The sequence below is a fragment of the Catharus ustulatus genome, chromosome 8 (genome assembly GCF_009819885.2).
Source record: "Catharus ustulatus isolate bCatUst1 chromosome 8, bCatUst1.pri.v2, whole genome shotgun sequence".
NCBI classification, from domain to species: domain Eukaryota; kingdom Metazoa; phylum Chordata; class Aves; order Passeriformes; family Turdidae; genus Catharus; species Catharus ustulatus.
Genome location: NC_046228.1, coordinates 35074624 through 35096850, shown reverse-complemented (window position 1 = coordinate 35096850; position 22227 = coordinate 35074624). Strand labels below are relative to the sequence as shown.

Here is a 22227-nt window from a genome sequence, read left to right as displayed (position 1 = left end):
AATAAGAGAACATTGCCATAACCACAGGCTCTTGGAAACTCGAGGCTTACTCAGTTAGTTGCCTAATGGAAACTGAATTAGCAGAGTGAAGAAATTCACGGAGTCACTTTTGTTGGTGGCATCCTCTGGTGCCTTTCAAGACAGCAGGTGCCCAAGGTCACTTTTCCTGGTGTCCCAGGAAAGCCAAAGATGCTGCCCTTGTGCTGTGTTTGGTGCTGTAGGTAATGAGCCAGTCAAGAGGAGAGAACCTGGCTGCTGGTGCCAGTCACCCTATTTCCCCCTAAATAACACCAATTTAGGACATTACTTGTAACCAGCAATGCAATTCCTGCCCTTGATACAGGTGCATTGGGACACTTTTCCAGTTGGCAAAATTATTGGTGCTTTCATTGCCACCACAGATTTCTGCCTTCTGTGTTTGCACTCGTTTGTCCTTCTTACTGCCTGCTCAACTCAGTTATCTCCATTTATCTGCTCAGCAGAGACATCTGCAATTAAAATACAATTAGCACAGCTCTTTGAAAAAAAACCAAAACACAACAAACTGGACAGAATTAATAACTGTAATGGGATTGCCCAATAGCCTCACAGCAACACTGGCTGAAACTTAACATTTTCCATTCAATTAAAAATATCAAATAATTCAAAATACTTTCAAACTTCAGTAGACAAGCACTGCCTCAAAGTGCTACATTTGACTAGAACCCAACTACTTCATCACTAAAAATAGAATAAAAAGTCATCTTCTACACAAGCTGAAAATAGAAAAGAGTTAGATATAAAATTCTGACCCTGGGTGAGCTCTAAAGAAAAGTGATGGCCCACTAAGTACTAAGAATTGGCATCAGATTCATTCTCATTAATATCTTGCTTCCTAACTCTAGAAGGAGAACTCTGCTCCCTTCTACTTCTTCTGCTCCAATGAGCAGAAGGAAGGAAGTTGTTCCAGGTCCTTTGCTGGAGAACAGTTTGTTTTCCTCCCTTTGCTATCAAACAGTGGCTTCCTCACTAAGGTTTTTCAAGCTAGAATTATAAAACTATTTTGCCTAAACACATCTAAACACATCTTAGAGAGCAGCTCCTTATGTTGCAGTAATACTCCTTAAACAAATTTGCAGAAATTATTTCTTTAATGTTTCAATGCTTTCAATTCATCAAAAGAAGACATGCAAGAACAAAGTCTCAAATAACCATACTGAACACACAGTTGCTTTCCTATGGTTTCCTGCAGAAAAACTACACTGTGACTATCAGTCTCTTAGAACTTATGTCTGTGCAACAGAGGAAAATGGAATTACCTCAGTCAGATAATTTTCATACACTCTTTAGACAAAACCATTATAGGAGTTCTTCAAGTTAATTTCACTTCAGGTTTTGATCACACAACATTGCTTCCCTATTACAGCGTCCAACGTTCTCCAAAGATCTGTATCATCTTTTTTCAGCTCTGATGACCTTTACAGACACTGAGATGAAGATGTGCCATTCTGAAATGCTGCAGAAAGAGTGGCCAAGAAATGCAGCAAGCTAAATTTTGCCACCTTGTAAAATACATATTTCTCCAACCACATCAAATATAAAATACAGCCTTCCACTGTGTCCTGTAAAGCTACAAAGAGCTGGATGTTCCAATGCAGCCAGAACCACACTGAGAGGTTCTAAGTGCTAGGGCTGCAGTTCATTCATGGGACAAGGTCTGTCCCCTAGGCTGTGAACTCCCCACGTCAGAGTGTATTGAAACTCCTGGGAGCTGAAACTGTAGCTTTAGCTGTGACCTTTACAGCACATAGTCTGCCATCAGCACATAAACAAGCTAAGGGAGGCCCTGAAACACGTTCAGCTTCACTAAGGTGGCACAGCTGCCCAAGAAGTTAAAGCTGAACAAGCAAAAGCAGTTTCCACTGAGCAGCAACTTAAAGCCTCACGGAAACCTCTTTGTACTCTTAAGAGGTTAAATTATAAACTCTGTCCAGTCATGAAACAGCTCATGGTATTATCTCATGTGGGCTTCCCAAATCAATGTTCTCTGTGTGCCACAGCTTCACTGAAACACTATGCCAGATAATTTAATGCCAAGTGTTCAGTTAGTATCACAGACCCTGGCTCAGCTGCAGGGACTGGATAGGGTGCTCAAAAGCCTACAGTTTATATGGCATTTCATTCTCATTCTTTGTACAGGTACAAACTTATCAATATTTTGATTGGGTGCCTCTGTAGTCTTAGTGATTTTCTTTGTTTCATATTATGAAAATCAAGCAAAATCAACAAATCTAAAATGTCCAATATTTACATAAGGAAAAGGATTTCAATATAAAAATGTGCCTCAAACAGAGGGATTAAGGTCTCAAAATGCACATCAGATTATGACAGCTGTAAGTTCATTAATTGAAGATTAAATTGAAACCTTCCTTTTTGTAAATAAGGAATAAGGGCTGGCACTCACATTCCAGGAAGAAATACTGCAGCAGTATGAGACATTACCATTTCATTTATTCACAACCAGACCTTTTCCAGGGACAATTATCCCACCAGAAAAGTCCAAAGCCTTCCACAGCAGAAACACCTTTCTAACTTTTCTTTCCCTGGTGACCTCAGCTGTTACACAAGGCTGATAATGGAGATGACCAATGCTAGGGCATGGGTGCTCTCTTCTCTTGATGCCCCCACAGGAACAGAACTTTCTGCAGTGTGACCAACCAGACAGCTCGGGGTAGGAACATCGGAAACCACTGCAGCAAGATTGGCCACACCATAAACCAAGTAGAAGTGGGATAATGAGCACTGCATAGTCTGGGAGACAGATCCAATAAACAGTCATGCACTCGTTTCAGGATCTGGGAGGAATCAGCTCTCTGAATGGGTAAAGAGCAGATATTTGCCTTCATATTCATCAGACCAGGGTGTTACCAGGGTGTGTAAATCCCTCTGCACTCACCATGGCTCTGGTGTTAATGAAAGGGAGAATATCACACAGTTATACTTGCTGATGTACCAAAAGGGATGCTTTAGCTTTGCTTAGCAGGCATGCAGGTTAAGCATGGGCTTCCTGATGCTCTCATCTCATGTGGTACATTTTTTCAGAATCAGGATGACCTAAGAACATGGTTCTGAAAGTCCTGTAGTATAAATTATGTTTGCATCAAATAATGACACAGTTCTCTACTTATTTTAAATTAGTAATGACATAGTTCTCTACTTACTTTAAATAGCTTATTAGAATTAATGCTGGATTTAAGAAGCTATGGAACATTTAGCACCATTATAGCTTCCTATAATGCATGAAAAATTGTCCTTATAGGATATTTTAGTTCTTTCTCCTTCCTCCTCACATCCCTCTTATGATTTTGAGGGTTCATTTACTTACTACTTCTGTGCTTTTCAAGCTAAATTTACTTCACTTTAAAGTAGTGTTACTCTCAACAACTTTCAGTCCCTGAAATACCCAACACTTAATCTATCTGATGAGATTGTTTCTTAGCTAAGAAACACACATCAGCAATGATGGAGATTTGACATTGAAACCCAGTTAACAGCTCTGTAGTTGAAGTTTTGCCTTGAACAGAGTAGAACACACCACACTTTATATGAGGCTGCTGACAGTAGAAAGTGATGAAAGATTAATTTTGCTGGGTTAAGTCAAGTGTCTGGCAGGATGTGCAGTCTTTAACACAAGGCCATCCTTATGTTTCAAGTATTACAAGGACTTCCAAGTATTCAGCACACAGATGCAGATTGAAAATGTTGTGTTCTGCTTTTCAGAAGCCTGTCATTGTGTTCAATCAAAATATTGCTGTTGATAAGGCGTGGTCCTATTTGTCCTTTTTGTTGGCAGCATGCAAGACGACAGTTTAGAAACCTCAACTTCAATATCTCAGCTTCTGAGAGAGAGTTATTTAGCAGAAACTAAGCGCCAAGGGAAGAGTGAAAGAAGCAGATCAGAGCCAGTTTCTCATAATTTCCACTATGGCAATGCTTCTGGTGATGCAGATGAGGTAGTTGCCCAAGATGACCTCCCAGATCTCTCTGCCTTTTTGAGCCAAGAAGAGCTTGATGAAAGTGTAAACCTGGCAAGACAAGCTATTGATCAGAATCCACTGGAAACGAAACAGGATGAGCTTCAGGCACATTCACAGCACCCCCCAGACCAGATGAACAACACAGGAAAACACAAACAAATGGCCCAGTCTACAACTCTGAAAACATCAGACAATGGCCTGCACTCCAACTTTTGTCAGGAACACATCAGAAATACAAAGGGGTCCAAAGGGAGCTCTCAAGATCTAAAGAAACACCACCTCCCTTCTGAATCAGAATCCAAAAAGGAATTCCTGAACAAGGCAGCAGATTTCATCGAGGAGCTCTCCTCGCTTTTCAAAGCTCACAATTCTGAAAGAATACGACCCCGAACATGCAAAAACTACAAGAGCAAAATTGATTCCAAGAACAAGTCTGCTCAGAAAGGTAGCTCTAGCCTGTCTCTCACGTCAGAAAACAGAGAAAGGCTTTCCACTCCAACACCTCAAGACCTGGAAAACAAAGCAGAGAAAACTTTTGAACAAACAGATGATCAACAGGCAGCAAACCTGGAATCTATCAGTCAATTAAGTGCAGAGCTGAAAACAGAGTCAGAATCTGCATCTGTATATTCTGATGAGCCCATGGGACAGCCACCACGCTTCACTCAAAAACTGAGGAGCAGGGAAGTTCCTGAAGGATCTAAAGTGCAATTGGACTGCATTGTGGTAGGAATCCCAGCACCTGAAGTCAGGTAAACAAATTCTGCACTTGTCATTTTGTATTTCTGTAATGGTAGGTGTGTGCAGGAGGGAAATACCTTGTTTGGGAAGAGTGTTATTTCTACTATGCTTCAGTCTAAACTTACTGCTTTAATTAACAGTTTTGAGGCATTCCCTTGGTGGAGCTTATGCCATTACACATGTTGTATTGTGTTCAGCCCTTAAACTCATAGAGGAGTCAGGCTAAAAGAGAAAACAGTGCCAGAAATTCAAGATTTTTTTAACAGAAAACAAACAGGAAATATCATTTCCTAGGTATTAGCAACACTCTCTGAACACTTCTCTTGCTTATAAAGCAAGATTCTGAACACTTCTCTTGCTTATTTCTCCAGGCATTTGCCTTGATAAATCCTCTGGATAACAAAAATGGCAGTAGGATTCCTGGAAGTGAGAAATTATTTCCCCCACTTTTATCCTTCATAGCTTATAATGAAAAGACAACAAGTGAAACCATCTTCTATTATGTATCTGGATCTGTACCCAAACTCACTCTGGCTTTATTCATATTCAGAACAGGTGAACACTGAATTGCTTGTTCACAGACTGTACTCCAGCATACAATGCTCAATTCAGGTGTTTCTCCAGTAGGCCACAGCACTGTCCATGCACCAGCAGTCATGTTCGTGCTGTTGACATACACAAAAGTGACAAGGTGTTCATGTCACCCAACTTTAGTGTGCAGCAATCACCAGAATTAGAAGCTGACACTGTAAAGTCACAGAAGCCTCGTGAGGGCAGATTGGAGAACCCAGGAACATCCTACAGATATCCAGGGATGAGCAAAATGCCTGTACACCCAATTCAGGAACCACTTGATTCCACAGAAATGGATGACTTTGGATATCTTTGTAACTTGGGTCCATTTTGTTAATTTTGATTAGTTAAATAAGTTACTTAATTGAATGCCATTCAATACAGGAACTACTACACTTCTGTAGAATAAGCACCCATCCGATACAGGAAATTAGGGAGAGGGAGAAAGAAGTGCTCTGGGGGAAGTTAGTCCCAAGCAGCTAAAGCTCAAGAAAAAGATCAGGCTCAGCTCTCAGTTTCACAATTTAAAATGAAAAACAAAAGACAAGTCACAAGGGGGGGAACTCTGAACTCTCTTGTGTTTGTACATGTATGTACATGCTGTATTGAGGAGAAAGCTGTGAATGTTAGCTCCTTGAACAGTTTCCTGACCATAATTATTAACAAAATTTTGTCATGTTCATCCAAGATTCTTTCAACTCCACCCATGTGCAGAAGTAACACTAACAGAGGGTGTAAAAATTGTCACTTGACTGAGTGATAAATACTCACATGCTTCCAGTGATCACGGCCTTGTTAATCACTGCTACAGCTCAAGGAAATCAGAAAATAGAAAAATGTACTTTGGGGTTTGTGTGAGGACCAGAAGAATGCAGCATTTTTCCCCTAAAAATAGTGCTTATGCTTGATCTGCTGTGCAAAGCTTCCAAAAGAGTGAAGGGGCACCTTGTTGGCCATAGCTGTGGAACTGTGAGCAGAACTGTGCTCAGACTTGCCAAATGTCTTGCTTGGAGGATAAGAGTTCTCCATGGTTTATGGTGAGTGTCTGTGGAGCTGGGCAAGGGCAGAAGGATTCTAATAGATAGGTAAAAGAAATTTAAAAATCAGCAGTCCCAGGAAAGGACTGACTGGCAATGTAGCAACTGATGAAAGCAAGCTTAACTTTGACTTAAAATGGACTTCTTAAGCACAGAAAGGGATCCCAAGTGATTTACAGTGCATGTATTAGATATAATTACAAAGTGGAAGTGGTACTGTGGGAACCCAGAGCATTGTGAAACATGAACAGGACTCAGCAAGCTCTGTAATGTAGTTAATCAGTCAACACTTGGAGCAGTCTGATGGTTCAACTGATGTAATGGGGATTATAAGAGAGAAATTAGAGACAGGATATTTAGAAAGAAGCTGATCACAGGGGTAGAAAGGACTGGAAAATATGAAGGGCAGATACCACATCTGAAAGCAAGATAGTACTAAACCAAATTGATGTAAAAGATGGTGTAAGTGACATTGGTGATGGACCAGGGTCAAAATACCATTTTGATTATTTATGGAACTACCAACCATGGCAATGAGAAAGCACTACAGGTGTGGTACATAATAAGGACTCACTGAGGGAAAAAAAACTGGATGGTGGAGCAAGAGAAGAAATGGGGAACTGATCTGAAACACCAGTGTACGGAAAGATAAGTCCTCTTGGCTGAATACAGAAAGACCTGCCTGATTTCTATTTAAGGTAATTCAGCCTTAAAGTAACAAGCCCACGATTCAGAGGAAGTTTGTTTGGCCAGCCTATCTAAGATTAGTGTAAGAAGTTACCTATTTTTCAGTACCAGCAGCCGAATGTAGTGGACAGAAAAGACAACTGATAGTAAAGGATGTGAGTTTCAGCTAGCTCAAACCTTAGCTCCTAGTTAAAGAGCACTACACAATTACTGCTGATTGCTGTACTCTGACTGTGGGTTACAAACAAGCCTTTGAGAGAAATGTGCTGTGTATTCCTTCTCATGCTCCCTTCTACAGCTCTGCTTCTCTGTGACTAATGGTAGGTGTGACATTTACTCCCCTCTGTGAGGAGAGCACTCCTTTTTCCCTCAAGTTCAGAGGTGTCTACATTTTTCCAAACTGTTTGGCACATCACTCCTAGGTTAATTTTACTGATGAATCACATTGCATGGTTTGGCATACACAGCTATCCTGGAAGTGTCATGAGGATTTAATGTTCTAAAAACAGGCTGTATGTCATAAGGTTTCCATGAAAACATTCTTTAACATAGGCACAGAAAGCTTAAAAGCTGCATTTTATGCTGCTTTGTTTGAGGAGACCATACCTGCAACTAATCACAGATTTCTAGAAATTCTGAAACTCAGCAAGATAAATTAAGATTTTTCTTCCTGGCTGCCAAATGAAAGCACTTCTCTGTTTTAGTGCTCAAAGTCTAGAGCCAAACTTCTCTTACATTCAACTCCAGTCAAATCAATGGATTAAGATCTAGGCTGAATTTGGCACAGGGAGGACACTGCCTGTGCTCAATGTGAATCTCCCTTGCATGAGGAAGCTATCGTTGCAATCCATGGCAGGAATGAAATGTCACTGACAGAGCAGTGCTACTCCAGCCATGCCACGTATTCCAAAGTCAGAACTGCCCCTGGAACTGACATTTCATTGCTGCCACGTCTTCAGGGTAAGTATAAAATCAAATGTTAAGAAGGAAGGAGTAGATATGGCCATACCAAAGTTTTCCATGAAGCTTCACAGGAGAACATTGGTTTTGATGTATAAGCATTACAAAGAGACAACAGTCACACAGCATGCTCTTTTTTCCAACTTAATCTCAAAATACTTGAACATTATGCTGAAAAGAGTGGTACAGAACACACTGCATAGAGAACTAAACACGGGTTTGAAACAGGAGTTTTAAGTCACTGATGCTGCAAATTTGGGACTAACCAAAGGAAAAAATAACTGCAAAGAAAACAATTAACTCAATCCTCCTTCATGGTTTGAGTTTACCAAAGGAATATAATGCTTATATGCTAATGAAAGAAATGTAAAAATTAACTTATACGGTGTTTTAAAATTTGCTTATAGGAAAATTAGATTGTGCCTCACAAAAGCATGTGATACAGACTTAACTCTGCACAAACACAAGGGGTTAATTGCAAAAGCTAATCCGTAGCACAATGAGTTCTACCTTAATGGCAATTATATCACAGCATTTTGTGCAATGTGTTTTGCTCCATGTGCCACTTCAGAAAGGAAACACACTTAAGTGGACATAAAAATATAATATCACTGTGCTATGCAAGTTACTTTAATGTTCTAAAAGGATGCTGCTGAAAAGGAAATCAAATTCTAGAGTACGGGAATTCTCTTTAATGCTTATTCATATCTGCTAAGGCTAACATGCTAAAACCAGACTACAATATAAGGAAGAGGCATGGGGTAGGTATATAAAAAGACATGAGTAAGTGCCATGACTCATGTCCCAAAGTACACAGTTGCCTACATGAATTACACACCTAAAAGGCAACTTGTACATTCATATACCAAATTTGTGCCTGTAGTCACACAACTGCATGAACCTTCTCTCCTGATAATGTGATCGTTTGCAGTGATCACCAACTGCAGTTCTTGAGAACAACAGTAGAATAAACCTATTCTATTCTATTCTATTCTATTCTATTCTATTCTATAATTTTAAAAATTCTCCCTTCAGTATCACAGGAATCCTGTATAATTCCCAAGTCTAGAACTTGAAAAGGCACTAATAATTGTCAAAGGATATTTTCAGTTGATTTTGTAATGCACATTACAATATTTCTCCCTTAGGACTGCTAAGCATTTCCTCTTTTCGCTCCTGGTAGAGTTGCTCATCTATCCCAGGCACTGGAGATTTGTATTCTGGATGCCAACTACAAGCCATGGTGTCTGTACCTACATGTGTGTAAGGACAGCACTGAACAGAAAAGAAAATGTGACACTCACTTCTGAGGAACCAGTTAAAAAAACCCCCTTTGTATCCAAGTATTAGTGAAATTCCAGATTTGAGCAAGCCATTAGAGGCAAAGTTTAAAATACATGTAGCTGCTCCTTGTGTTTGAAGAGGTTTTGTTTTAGAGGATCTGACAGGACTATGAGATAATATGACCACTAAAAGTTGATCAGAAGAAGGTAGAAAGATAATTATTTTTAAAAGAAATATATTTTAAATGGAAACACAAACCAAGAGTTTCCAAATAAAGATAACATAAATAAAGATTAGTATTTTCAAAATAAATGTTAGCAAGGAACCATACAGTCTAATCTACTGGAAAATAATAGTAATGGTACTGTGATCATGAAATCCTTAAAGGAAGATGTAGGTCATCAATAATGATTTTAACACCAGTGATTTTGCATTTTTAGAGCTATTTTTAAGTGCTGCTTCACAACTTGGAATACAAGTTAGAGAGAATAGAGCAGTAAGTGAATACACACACGTGTGTTCTCTCTGAGCAGTGAATACACACACACGTGTGTTCTCTCTGAGCAGCAAGTGAATACGCACACGTGTGTTCTCTCTGAGCAGTGAATACACACATGTGTGTTCTCTCTGAGCAGTAAGTGAATACACACACGTGTGTTCTCTCTGAGCAGTAAGTGAATACACACACGTGTGTTCTCTCTGAGCAGTGAACACACACACGTGTGTTCTCTCTGAGCAGCAAGTGAATACGCACACGTGTGTTCTCTCTGAGCAGTGAATACACACATGTGTGTTCTCTCTGAGCAGTAAGTGAATACACACACGTGTGTTCTCTCTGAGCAGTAAGTGAATACACACACGTGTGTTCTCTCTGAGCAATAAGTGAATACACACACGTGTGTTCTCTCTGAGCAGTGAATACACACACGTGTGTTCTCTCTGAGCAGTAAGTGAATACACACACGTGTGTTCTCTCTGAGCAGTAAGTGAATACACACACGTGTGTTCTCTCTGTTTTACACCTCCCCTCAGTGTGTGCTTTTGGCCCCTGTCAGGAGAGCCTGCTGCCTGAGGTGGATCTGCAATCTGAGCCACAACACCCAGGGGGTTCTTCCTCATCCTTCCTCATGTGCCAGCTCACCTGGCATCCTTGGCTTTGTGCTGCTGGTACTGTTCACTTTGGGCTTGGACTGATGGGCACAAACTGGGCCTGGTCTTCTGCTTAGCTGCAGAATCAGCATGTAAGTGCTAGATCTGTGTGCCTTCATACCTCAGAGACTCCTTCCTCAATTCTTTATTACACTGCAAGTATATTCTGGCCTTCTGCTGGTATGGACTGTTTAGAGAATTTTTTTTCCAATATATTAATTCAGGGTTTTCTTCATGCTTAATTTGTAGCACAAACTTGTTTAAAAGTTCTGCAATTGAGTGGTCAAACAAATTTATTTATTCATGTTTTTCTAAAATATATGAAATGGATATGTATTGAAGCACCTTATAGTGTAAGACAGGAGATACTAATTATTACAATTTCTTACTTAAAAACCTATCCTTATGCTTTCCACAACAATCTTATTTTCTGTAGTACCAGTCAAAGGTTCATTTACTAACTTATCATAAAAGATGGATGAAATGATTACTAATTTTTTAGAAGTCAATTGACAGTCCCCATCCTCACATGCAGAAGATGCATTAGCTAATTGCATGTGATTAAGAAAGTCACAGTAAGAAACTACAAATATTTTTGTGGTATTTTATATCTATCTATCCATCTATCTATCTTTATTAGAAAAGTTAAAGTGAACATGAATATACTTAAGTTTGGCTTTTCAAATTTAATTAGTTATCTATAATTACAGGTATTTCTGAGTATTATCTCAAACATTTAACTCTGGATCTTGACACATAGTACTGCATCTTCTTTATAAAGCCTAGATTTACTCTGAATCTGTTTCTGCAGACCCAGCAGCTTTTTGTGCTTCTGTTCTGCCTTGTAACCACCATCCATCAGTCCTGCTGTCCCCTCCCAGCAGCTCAGAGTGAGTTGGTGGCTCCTGACAGTACAGAGCTCTCTGTGAAGGTGCTGCTTTTCCTTTTGTGTGGATTCCTGCATTTTCCACTGAAACAACTCTTCTGAACGCTGAGGGACTTAGGAATGCCTGAGATGAGAGTGTGAAAGCTCTACAGGGCCCAACAGATTCTTGGATACGTAGCAGTTGCTTTAAAGAGGAACACAGTAATATCATGCAGAAAAGCATTCCAGCTGCAGCTGTTTCTGCATGGAAGTACATCTGTACTGTAACAGATCAACTCTCTTACCTTGTGATACACTCCTGTCATCTTTTATAAAAAGCAGATTGTGGTAAATATATGACCAAACAAGGACAAATTTCAGTCGCATTCTGAATTAACATGAACTTAAGAAAGACAAGTTTGAGGGATATTTGTTAACTTAGGGCTGGGGGTTTTATGCTGCACTTTAAGTCACTACACAGATCTAATTGTGAGATTTCAAGAGAAATTCAGAGCTGGATTGACACTGCTCCAAATTCAGAGCTCTTTTACTCTTCATTGAATATTATGAAAATCATCAATATTTCATTCCCATGACTGTTAATCCAATACTTGCCTGCAGAACTCTTAGAATCGTCAAGCTAAACCTACCAATTTTATCACCAGAAAGACTTCAAACATTATCATCCTAGTTAAAAACTTGTTTGCATTGAAAAACAATTTCCTTTTGCCTTGCAGGTGGTACTGTGAAGGGAAGGAGCTTGAAAACTCTCCAGACATTCAGATTATCCAGACAGGAGATCACCACTCACTGATCATTGTGGAAGCTTTTGAGGAGGACACAGGGCGCTACTCGTGCTTTGCCTCCAACATCTATGGGACAGACTCCACTTCTGCAGAGATTTACATAGAAGGTAATGCCACAAGTGTTGCCCAAACTGACGCTTGAAACTGGTCATACAGGATTAATTTACAATTATGTATCTTGTTTGCTAACTGTGATAGTTTTGTCACAAAAAAAAAAAATCATAGCATGAGTCAATGCTTTCCATCATTAGTAATATCATTATTATTTTCCTGCAAAACACTCTTCAGACAAGGGACTAGCCCTTACATTTTATTATGTTACTTCACAGAGATTCTACATATCTCACGGCAAGATCCAAGTCTAAACATATTCAGATTCTGAAACCACCTTGTATTTTTTGTCTGTGAAACTCTACAGAAGTATAAGAAACTAAATTCTGTGTTTAATTCTTATTAATCCCTTTTCTCTACAGTCATTATTACAAATTGAATGTAGGACAGCTTCCTCTTAACTCTTTCTTGGGACCTTGTAACCAAAATAAATATGCCATCAATTTGATATTCTATTTGCCCAGTAGATGCTGTAAATCAAACCGAACATACATTTGCAGATTTAGGTGTCTTTTCTTTCTCCTTATGCTTTTTATTATACCTAGTAGCCCGAAGAGTGGTCTATTTATTAAATTTCTTTTTTACACTTTCTTGGGTAAGATTTGCGATTGAATCCATCATTGTGCTAGAAGGACTATAAACTTAAAATAAACACATAGCATTTTTTTTCTTTTTCTCTCAGAGAAACATATCATGAGCACAGTGGGACCATCCATAAATTAAAGCACTGCCCTAAAGGTGAATTTCCTTCTGCTGTTATTCTTCTTCCACATCTCTAATTTAACAGTGAAAGGACAAATCCTTTTTTAGTATCTGCACTGCCCCTGACATTGATGGGAGATGTCTTGGAAGGGATTTATTTACAAGTTCTTGAGACAGGAGCCAAGGTCTGCTTTTACCCAACTCAGTGATGCTGGGTGGGAGCCATGGCTGATGGAGATGCTCACTGGCAGGAACTGCAGAGAAAATGCAAATTCCAAGCACAGTGAAGGCAGAATCAGAAGTGTAAAATGTCTCAGTAACTGACAGCAGTTAGTAAAGAGCTAGTACTAGTAAGGAGCTAGTATGAAGAGCTAGTTCCTCATACCACGGTAGAAGGCACTAGCTGGAGAATAACAGCCATGATTCCAGGTCTGTCTCTTTTTCCTTTTAATCTGATAGTACCAGGTGTCTGAGAGAAGAGAGCTCTTACCTGATTCACACCAAATAAAGACTAAATCAGTGGGATTTGAAAGAGAACCTGAGGAACACCCAGGTATTCATTCCCTCTGAGATGTTCTCCTTACTTCAGTTGCACCTCCTCCCAAATCTGCCTTGTCTCAACAGCAGTTCTGGTTCACTTCCCCTGCAATAGGACCTTTTGTCTGGCCACAGCTTTATAATACATATCCACACAGTGCTCTACAGGAAATCTGAATAAAGGTTTGCATCACTCACAGAAAAATTCAAAAACCCCTCTGCTAAATGATTTTTTAAAATTTTTTTCATAGGCATCTCTTCTTCTGACTCTGAAGGTGAAATCATCAAAGACGAAATGGATCAGTAAGTTTGAAATCAATTACATTTTCCATATTTCTCACAGTTAAAAAACCCACAAGTGCAAACATTTCAGTCTCCAGCTTCCAACACATTATCATTCTGTTCAGGATTAGTTTGGATTGGTTGGGTTGAATTTTGTTCATGTGCTTGTTTGTTTGCTTTACAAATAGTATGGAACAAATACTTGCTTTTGCATACTAAACTTTAGATTAAGACCTGAAACTCTAATATTAAATATTAATATAAGAAGAAGATGTTAAAATTAATCTACTAAAACAAAAGCCATTTGACTAGATCCAACTTAAATGCTGATTTAAGTGTCTGACTTGGATAAAGAATGTAGTACCATTTCTTGCATGAAAATACACAAGGTTTTTAGCAAAATATAGGTAGAGATTGATTATTTAGATTTAAGATAAATTAATAGACATGCACTAGAGTGAGCTGAAATGATGGTATAAAAAAGATTACTTAATTATAAAAAGAAAATAAGTCAGATGTAATCTAAAATCTGGGAAATATTTCTTTTTCCTAAATTAAATCCATTCCCTGATGATTTAGAACCTGATCCAATGCTGTTAAAATTCTTTCAGAATAAAAGTCCTTGTATTAATTAGAAAGGGAGTCAGACTGGTTGAAAACTAAAATAATTAGTCTTTTGTTTTGAACTCCTTTGTATGCACAGATTCAACATCAAAAGCAACTAGTGCTTGATAAAAGAGGCCTTAATCAGACAGACTTGTGCACTCTGTTGGTTTTTCCTATCACTAAGGAGAACTATACTCATTACAAATGCCAGTGTTTAAAATCCAAAGAGAACACATTTGCAGTGTGTTTGACTGAAGACCTCAGGCTGACAGCAAATCCTGTTGTATGCAATTTAAACTTCAAAGTCATAAAGTACTCCAGTTGGAATTGGTCTATGGACTTGGATACATGTTAGGAGTTTTATAAAACTTAAAAGTTAAGAAACTGTCAAATTTGGGATGTACTGCTAATTGGTTTGGGATTAATTGTGAAGTTTTGTCCAAATATCACAGGCTTTTTGGTTGTTTTTTTTCAAATTTATCTCATGAGGTGTCAATGCAGGGTTGACCATGATCCTGATCACTTGATGGCATCTCTAAATCACTTACCTCATCAAGCTGTGAGGTGTTTTTTTCCTCAGTGCTGCTCAGACATCATAGTAGGATGTCCTCAAATGACCCCATTGAACATCAGGTTTGGGAACAATAAGAGTATCTTGCTCAGCTTCCAGCTGTCATCACACAAATCTGAGCACCTGAAACTAAAGGGAGTTAATGTGAGAACAGGAGCTAAAAAAGTTCACAAGAGAAATCAGTGATCACAACAGTTATATCTGAATAAAGCTTCCTCTGTTTTGAAGGCTAGCTTTCCTGGACGGACCTCAAACTGAATAAAAAAATCAGCTCTTCACTGTCTGCATTATTTCACCTGGCAATAAAAGTAAAAAAGGTCAACTCTCATATTTCCATATATAAACAACCACAAAGTGAAGAGGTGTCAATCTGTACACCAGCAAAATTGATGATATGTTGGTCAAAAAGCATGTCTCTTTTTTATTTTACAGCTTTTAATTATTGAATCAGTATAACTAAATTGTATCCAAGCAAACTGTGATATTTTCATTACCTTAGAGGCCCAGCTCTTCACAAAATAGAAACTAGCAGTGTCCTCTGTGAAAACAGCATTGCTTTCTCATGCTGCTCTGAGCTGCTACCAGCCACAGTTGGGTTAATCCAGGCCTTTTATTGCACTTGGTGTGGCTGAACCAAGTGAGATCTTAGAGTGGCCAGATAAACAGGCTGACCTACAAAATGCAGTTTTACCTGGAGTACAGATCAGCTTAGATCAAGAGGAATTCAGTCCCAGCAGTGAGGCTTGACATATAACTTAGGGACACACACGCAGCTCTAGCTTCGAGTTAGACAACTTGTTCTTGGTTAATATTTCACAGCAAACCCAAGCCAGCCAACACCTCTGTGAATGCAGCATCTCCTGCTGTCAGAACTGCAACCAAGCATCAAGAGACCTCCAAGGCCCCATCAGCTGTGCTCCAGCCTGTGTCAACACCAGCTAACCAGGTAGGGGGACACCATGGGGAATTTCAAGGACTAAAAGCAAGCTCTTAATAAAGTGTTTCTCCTACAGTTTGTGACTGAGAGTCCCAAATTTTCTACCATTTGCTTTGCTGTTGAACTTCAGCTTTGAGCCTGGCAGCCATACAGTCCACAGAGGAAAGGTCCTGCCTCCAAAATAACCTGAAGCACTTGGCCAAGGGCAGGGCACCGTCCTTGGAGGAACAGGTGGCTGGGCCAGCACTGGGAATCTGTGTTTGTGGAATCTGAAATGTGGAGCATTCCAGCAGCTCTGAGGCTGCACAGGATCCAGGTGCATTCCAGCAGCTCAGGGACTGCGCAGGATCCAGGTGCATTCCAGCAGCTGCACAGGACCCAGGTGCATTCCAGGAGCTCAGAGACTACACAGGATCCAGGTGCATCCCAGTAGCTCTGAGGCTGCACAGGATCCAGGTGCATTCCAGCAGTTCTGAGGCTGGAAGAGCACCTGGATGTGCAAGGCTCACTGTACCAGACTCTCCTCATCGCAGACTGCCTCATCCATGTTCTCACTTTAAATCTTTGCCTTTCATTCAATTTTATTTTCCGCTGAATCCTTTCACTACTGTGTTTACTTTGTATGTATTGTTTGCCATGTAACATTTTACTTTCCACATCGAAGGGTTTCTAATTAGCATCACCATGCATTTGGAGTAGCTTTTGTTGCAAATTGACAGCACACTGACAGCTGTGAATTCTGTCCTGATAGGAAAGAGGAGCCATTCTTACTAAAACTGAAAAGTTCATGAGCTTCTGAGTTTTTGGCTTTGCAGTCCCTTTTCAGATTTAACAGCCCAGAATCAGGTGGTAGTCAATAAACACATCCTGAACAGGTCAATTAATGCATGTTTATTTTTGATTACAATGACAGTAGAACTAAGCCTCTGCAACACTTTGGTATTTTGAGAGAAGATGTAATAATTAAGGGTAATAGTTAACTCAAAAATCACTACTTTTAAATTTTGTTGGCTTATAAGGCACCATCTATGTAATTTGGCTATTTCCTGAGATACTGACTCATTAATTCTGCTGTTCTGGGGCAACTTCTATTGCACTAAAATAAAAAACTACATTAAAACCTCAGCCTATATAACAAAGTTTTCCATAAGGAAAACAATTTCATTCTGTTTTCACTGAGTAGGTTGACATCCCACCTCTGTAAAAGGTTTGATTTTGGCAAAGGAGGAGAATTATAACATGTGACTTAACATTCCCCTATTAACATCAATAACTATTTTGTAAGAATTTTTAAAAGAAGACTATGACCAAGCAGACAAAATATATTAGCCTTATTGAAGTGTGAAGAAAAGATAAGTGTGATAAAGATTTTCTTGCCATGATTAACTGAGTAAGGCAATAAAGTAACAAAAGCATTTTTGCTGTTATCCCATCCAGGAATATCACCTGCAGTTGTCCACAGTAGAATTTCTGTTCATTGCATTAGGTTTTGCATTAGGTTTTGCTTTGGACTTCATCCACCAAAATCTCTTTTATGTCATCCCAAAAGCAAATTTCTCTTGTATATGAAAAAAAGTCTGTACACCTAAGCATCATCTTGTGATATTTTGCAATCTACAGGCTCAAAGCCCCACTAATTATTTGCAAGGACTGGATGGAAGACCTATAATTGCTGCTCCTGTATTTACAAAGGTAATTTCTTCTGTGACATATTTGAAAAGTAGAGGGAAGATAACTGTAAAGAGAGATAATTCAAAATTAGCTCTCAAAAAAAAAAAAGCTAAAAAAAAGCTTCTCCTGAGCCATTCAAGTGGCTTTATAAAATCTTACTGAAATCAGTATTACCTCCAGACCATTAAGACATTTACTGACTGTCTATTCATTTTCTCTATTAGATGTTACAGGATATTTCAGCTTCTGAGGGGCAGCTTGTTGTTTTTGAATGTCGGGTGAAAGGAGCTCCTTCCCCAAAGGTTGAATGGTATAGAGAAGGAACACTGATAGAAGACTCTCCAGATTTTAGGATATTACAGAAAAGTATGTTTCTCGTGTGAAAATATTGTCTCTAATAAAATATAGGCAAGCAATAAAATTGCTAACATAGCAACACTGTGAGTTTCTCATTACAAATGTAATTTTAATTTTCAAATGCAGTCAGAACAGCTGCAATTTTCTTTAAGTTGCTGAAATGCAAAAACTGTGAAAATTCAACAGAAATTCCTTAAATACCACACTAAACTAACCCCAAGTGAAACAATGGTTCATCATATCTTGATTTCATGCGGATCAGAGTTTCAGAAGTTGTCTTCAAGACAATTGTCTTCAATGCCAATACTGGAAAAAACCCAAAACAAGTATTTGGAGAATTTATTTCCTATTCCCAAGTTCCCAACAGTGTTCATAAGTGTTTGCATTGTTCAGTGGCTTTGACATACCATTGGGTAAAAAGCCTGGCTGTATTCACCACCCCTTAAACAGAAAACTGGATCAAAAAGAGTATTCCATCATATTTAGAAGGTCAAACTTTATATTTAGTGCTTAAGGAAAAAGAAATGTTGGTAAAAATAACTATATTCAATCTAATCATTCTGCTCTTCTTCCCTTTAGAACCACGGTCTATGGCTGAACCAGGTGAGGATCACCAAAAGGCTCATCATTTTTTAATTACATAAATGTGGTGATTTTACCTCACAAAATATTAATTATTAAAACTCCATTATTTAATTAACATAATTTCTTCTTTTCTCCATGTTCTATAGTACTAAAGACATACATTTCACTGTAGACTGTTCCACAAACATGTAATTTGAATTAATCCAGTCTCTTTTGAACAAAATGCTTCCACTCTGCTTTGACCCACTTTTAACTCAGGACCTAAATGAGCTAAAGATGAATAAAATGAATGTCTGAGGGTCCCCTGTACATCTGAGGTCCTGAAGTTTATGAGATGAGGTAGACCTGAGCTATTTTTATCCAGTTTACCAGTTAGGGAACATTGCATCAGATGTTTAGCCATGTCAGCCATGCCCTGTGCTCCCTACCAGCGTAATGTGAGAGCAGCACATCAGGTGTTTCACCCCTGATATCAGCAAATCCTAAAAATGTGGCTGGACCTGCTGCTATCAAGGATCAGGGTACAATGTGGACTGCTTCACAGGGTTGGAGCAGAGAAGCCTTATAGCTTTGATTATTTCTCCACGAGAGATTCACTCTCATCATCATGCTTTTTGCCATAAAAAATACAAAGCTGCCTCTCTCAAGATGGAAAATTACTAAAGGAGGATTAATTCTTATGAATACAGACCTCTGTTTATAATTCTCCTTGCCCTATTTGAATAATTTTTACCACAAAAAGAGTCTTGAAAGAAACTGCCTCTGTCTGAGATTTAGGAATGAAAAATGGAGCTTCCAGCAGAAGCCACCAACACTGTTCTGTTACTGTGCAGTGGCATCACTGCTGAGTAATGTGAAGCAGTTTTTAGGGGATAATCAGTTGGGTGCAGTTGTCACAGCCTCATCACCTGCTTCACATTCAGAAGGAATTTGGATTTCCATGCATGCAGTGGTTGGCAGATCCCAGCAGGATAAACTAGATACTATAATGCCCTAAACCAGTTACTAAACTGTTATCATACTACTATAACAAACTATTATTCTCCTGTAGTTGATAATCTCTTTGTTGCTTTTAGGTTTTCCTTGGTGATGACATGAAACAATCAAGTTTAAGTGTGTTATGGCCTTCTGCAAAAGTACCCATAGAATATTTATCCTGTAGGGTTTCAGCAAAGTCTCTTGCAAAACTGTAGAAAAATAGTCACTGAGTAGGTGAAGAAATATTATCAGCCCACATTTCAATTCACTTTAGATGTTACTGTCCCTCCTACTCCCAGCTACACAGCCAAACCAAAAGATTTCCAATCCTATCACAATAGGTATTTATTAGCTGGCTCTGCTGCCCAGACGTGTCAGATAGTGGTCAGACAAGAATTTCAGAAACCCAGACTGACTTTTCTAGATGGAATATAATTTCTCCTAGTATAACTTTGCTAGCATATTTTTTGGTGCCCATAAGTCATCTTCACAAAAAAGTAAAAAACCAACTTTCTGTAAGCACAGCGCAATCCCCTCTATCTGCAAATCTGCTCTGGTATTTTTGAAAACAACAGTCTATGTGTACATGTTTGTTCCCAATTATAATTACGGTAATTTCACAACCATAAGGCGCACCAGACTATAAGGCGCACCCCCCGGGAGTCGGCAAAATTCGCAGCTTTGTAGATCAGATAAGGCGCACCGGACTATGAGGCGCGCTTTTTTTTTGCAGCGAGGCCCCGCCCCCAGCTCACCCCGTGCGGTTGCTGGCCGAGGCCCCGCCTCAACCCGGCAGCCATTGGCCCCCGGGCCTGCCTCCACCCGGCAGGGGCGGTGCCGCGAGCCACCGGGCCCCTCTGGACCGGGCAGCCATGGGCCCCTGGGACTGCCTGGACCCGGGATGGGCGGTGCTGTGGGCCCCCTGGGCGGCATTCACCTGGCAGCCATGGGCCCCCGGGACTGCCTGGACCCAGGATGGGCGGTGCCGTGGGCCCCCTAGCCCGCCTTCACCCGGCAGCCATGGGCCCCCCAGGCCCGCCTCCACCCAGCAGGGGCAGTGCCATGGGCCTCCGGGCCCGCCTCCAGCCAGCTGCTGTGGCACTTCCGGCTCCCCCCACGGCTCACAGCTCACACTTCCAGTTTGGCAAATTTTGCAACTTTGTACATCAGATAAGGCACACCGGGCTATAAGGTGCACTTTGGGGTTCGAGGGAAAATTTTAGTCAAAAGGGTGCGCCTTATAGTCATGAAATTACCATAATCTTTCAATCTGCAGAGATAAAAATACCTATACTTTAGTGAGCTGAGAGTGTGGAGTACACTATATATTTTTCCAAATTGAGGTTTTTTAACTCTGTACTTCATGTGTTAGGAAAACATTTTCTAATGTTTTCCACACACTGCTGATACCTGTTCTTTGCTTTCATTGGGCATGCTGAAGCACAGAGGGTACCAGTTGCTGCAGACAATGCTGATAACAGCTGCTGCACACAAAGGTTGTCCAAATTGATAATACTGATGGAACTAGAAACAAACTGAGCAAGGTAGAAGACCTTAAGGAAATCTCCCCAAAGGTAGTCAGGGTTCTGTGGGTTTGTTCACTGCATGTTCACTTCAAGCACTAATCCTGCTCTGTGCTTTGCAGAGGAGATTTGTACCCTGGTTATTGCTGAAGTATTTTCAGAAGATTCTGGCAGTTTCACCTGTACTGCAAGCAATAAATATGGCACAGTGTCCAGTATAGCTCGTCTGACTGTCAGAGGTAAGAGTCACTTTGGTCCTTTGCTCCCTAGTAAATACAAGCAGAGCAGGCTGTGATTTATGGTGCAGCTCAAGTTCTGGAAATGCTCTTCATAACTAAAAAGTGTGAGAATTCTCTGGGGAAAAAAAATGTATTTCAAAGATGTAGTTAGTGGAGTAATTCACTGGGGACACAGCTGACGACCACTGATTGATTTTCCAAACTGGAACAGCCTCCCTTTTCCCTCTACCTTTACTACATCCCTTTTTCAAGGGAATTTGTTGTTAATCAAACAAGGACAAACAACTCAGGGCAACAGTTGAGATCAGAATGAGTTTTTTGAAGTGTAACTTTTGTGATTTCATTTCACTATGATTTCTGGCATGGTCATATCCCAAGGTTTGACCTTTCCTCTTTCAGCACCTGAAGATAGCAGCAATGCTGCTGCCCTTCACACGACGAGCTCCATCGACTTTGTGGCTACTGAGCACCAACCTGCCCCCCAAACTCCTGCCAGCCATGGGGCAAATCAAACACCCAAACCCAAACTTGAAGGTGTTCTTGTGAACCACAACGAACCCAGGTCCAGCTCCAAGGCAGGGCTCCGCGTCCACTTCAAGCTGCCTGAAGATGAAAAAGGAAGTGAATCATCCTCAGAGGATGGACCTGGAGCCACAAACCAAAACAGACCCAACCATTTCCCTGAGAAGATAAATGGACAGCCAATGAAAATCCCAGAGCCAACATCACCATCCAAGGAACCTCCCCCAGTACTGGCTAAACCAAAGCTGTAAGTAAACAGAAATCTAATTCTAAGGAGCGTCACTGATATTCTTTAGTATTTATTGATCTTGACACTATTGCACTAGAGCAAAAACTCAAATGCAGAATAAAAAGAGTTCATGGCAATGGCCTAACTAACCATAATCCTAGAAAACAAATTCTCCAGCACTAGATTATTTTTTCTCTATATCCCCTCTCAGGAAAAGTGATCTCCAGTTTTAAAAGGAAAATGTGTTCCCTTTGAAATA

At 39.9% G+C, this 22227-nt stretch overlaps 1 protein-coding gene across 1 annotated transcript in view; it reads left to right on the top strand.

Moving 5' to 3' along the window:
• Nucleotides 1-22227, top strand: part of MYPN (myopalladin) — a 51803-nt gene that overhangs the window by 4441 nt on the left and 25135 nt on the right. The window contains exons 2-10 of the mRNA XM_033066290.2: nucleotides 3833-4768; nucleotides 12050-12225; nucleotides 13720-13771; nucleotides 15747-15873; nucleotides 17485-17556; nucleotides 17760-17901; nucleotides 18472-18495; nucleotides 21101-21217; nucleotides 21617-21986. Coding sequence (XP_032922181.1) covers nucleotides 3834-4768; nucleotides 12050-12225; nucleotides 13720-13771; nucleotides 15747-15873; nucleotides 17485-17556; nucleotides 17760-17901; nucleotides 18472-18495; nucleotides 21101-21217; nucleotides 21617-21986 — 2015 coding nt within the window. The 5' untranslated portion in view covers nucleotide 3833. The remainder of the gene's footprint in view (nucleotides 1-3832; nucleotides 4769-12049; nucleotides 12226-13719; nucleotides 13772-15746; nucleotides 15874-17484; nucleotides 17557-17759; nucleotides 17902-18471; nucleotides 18496-21100; nucleotides 21218-21616; nucleotides 21987-22227) is intronic.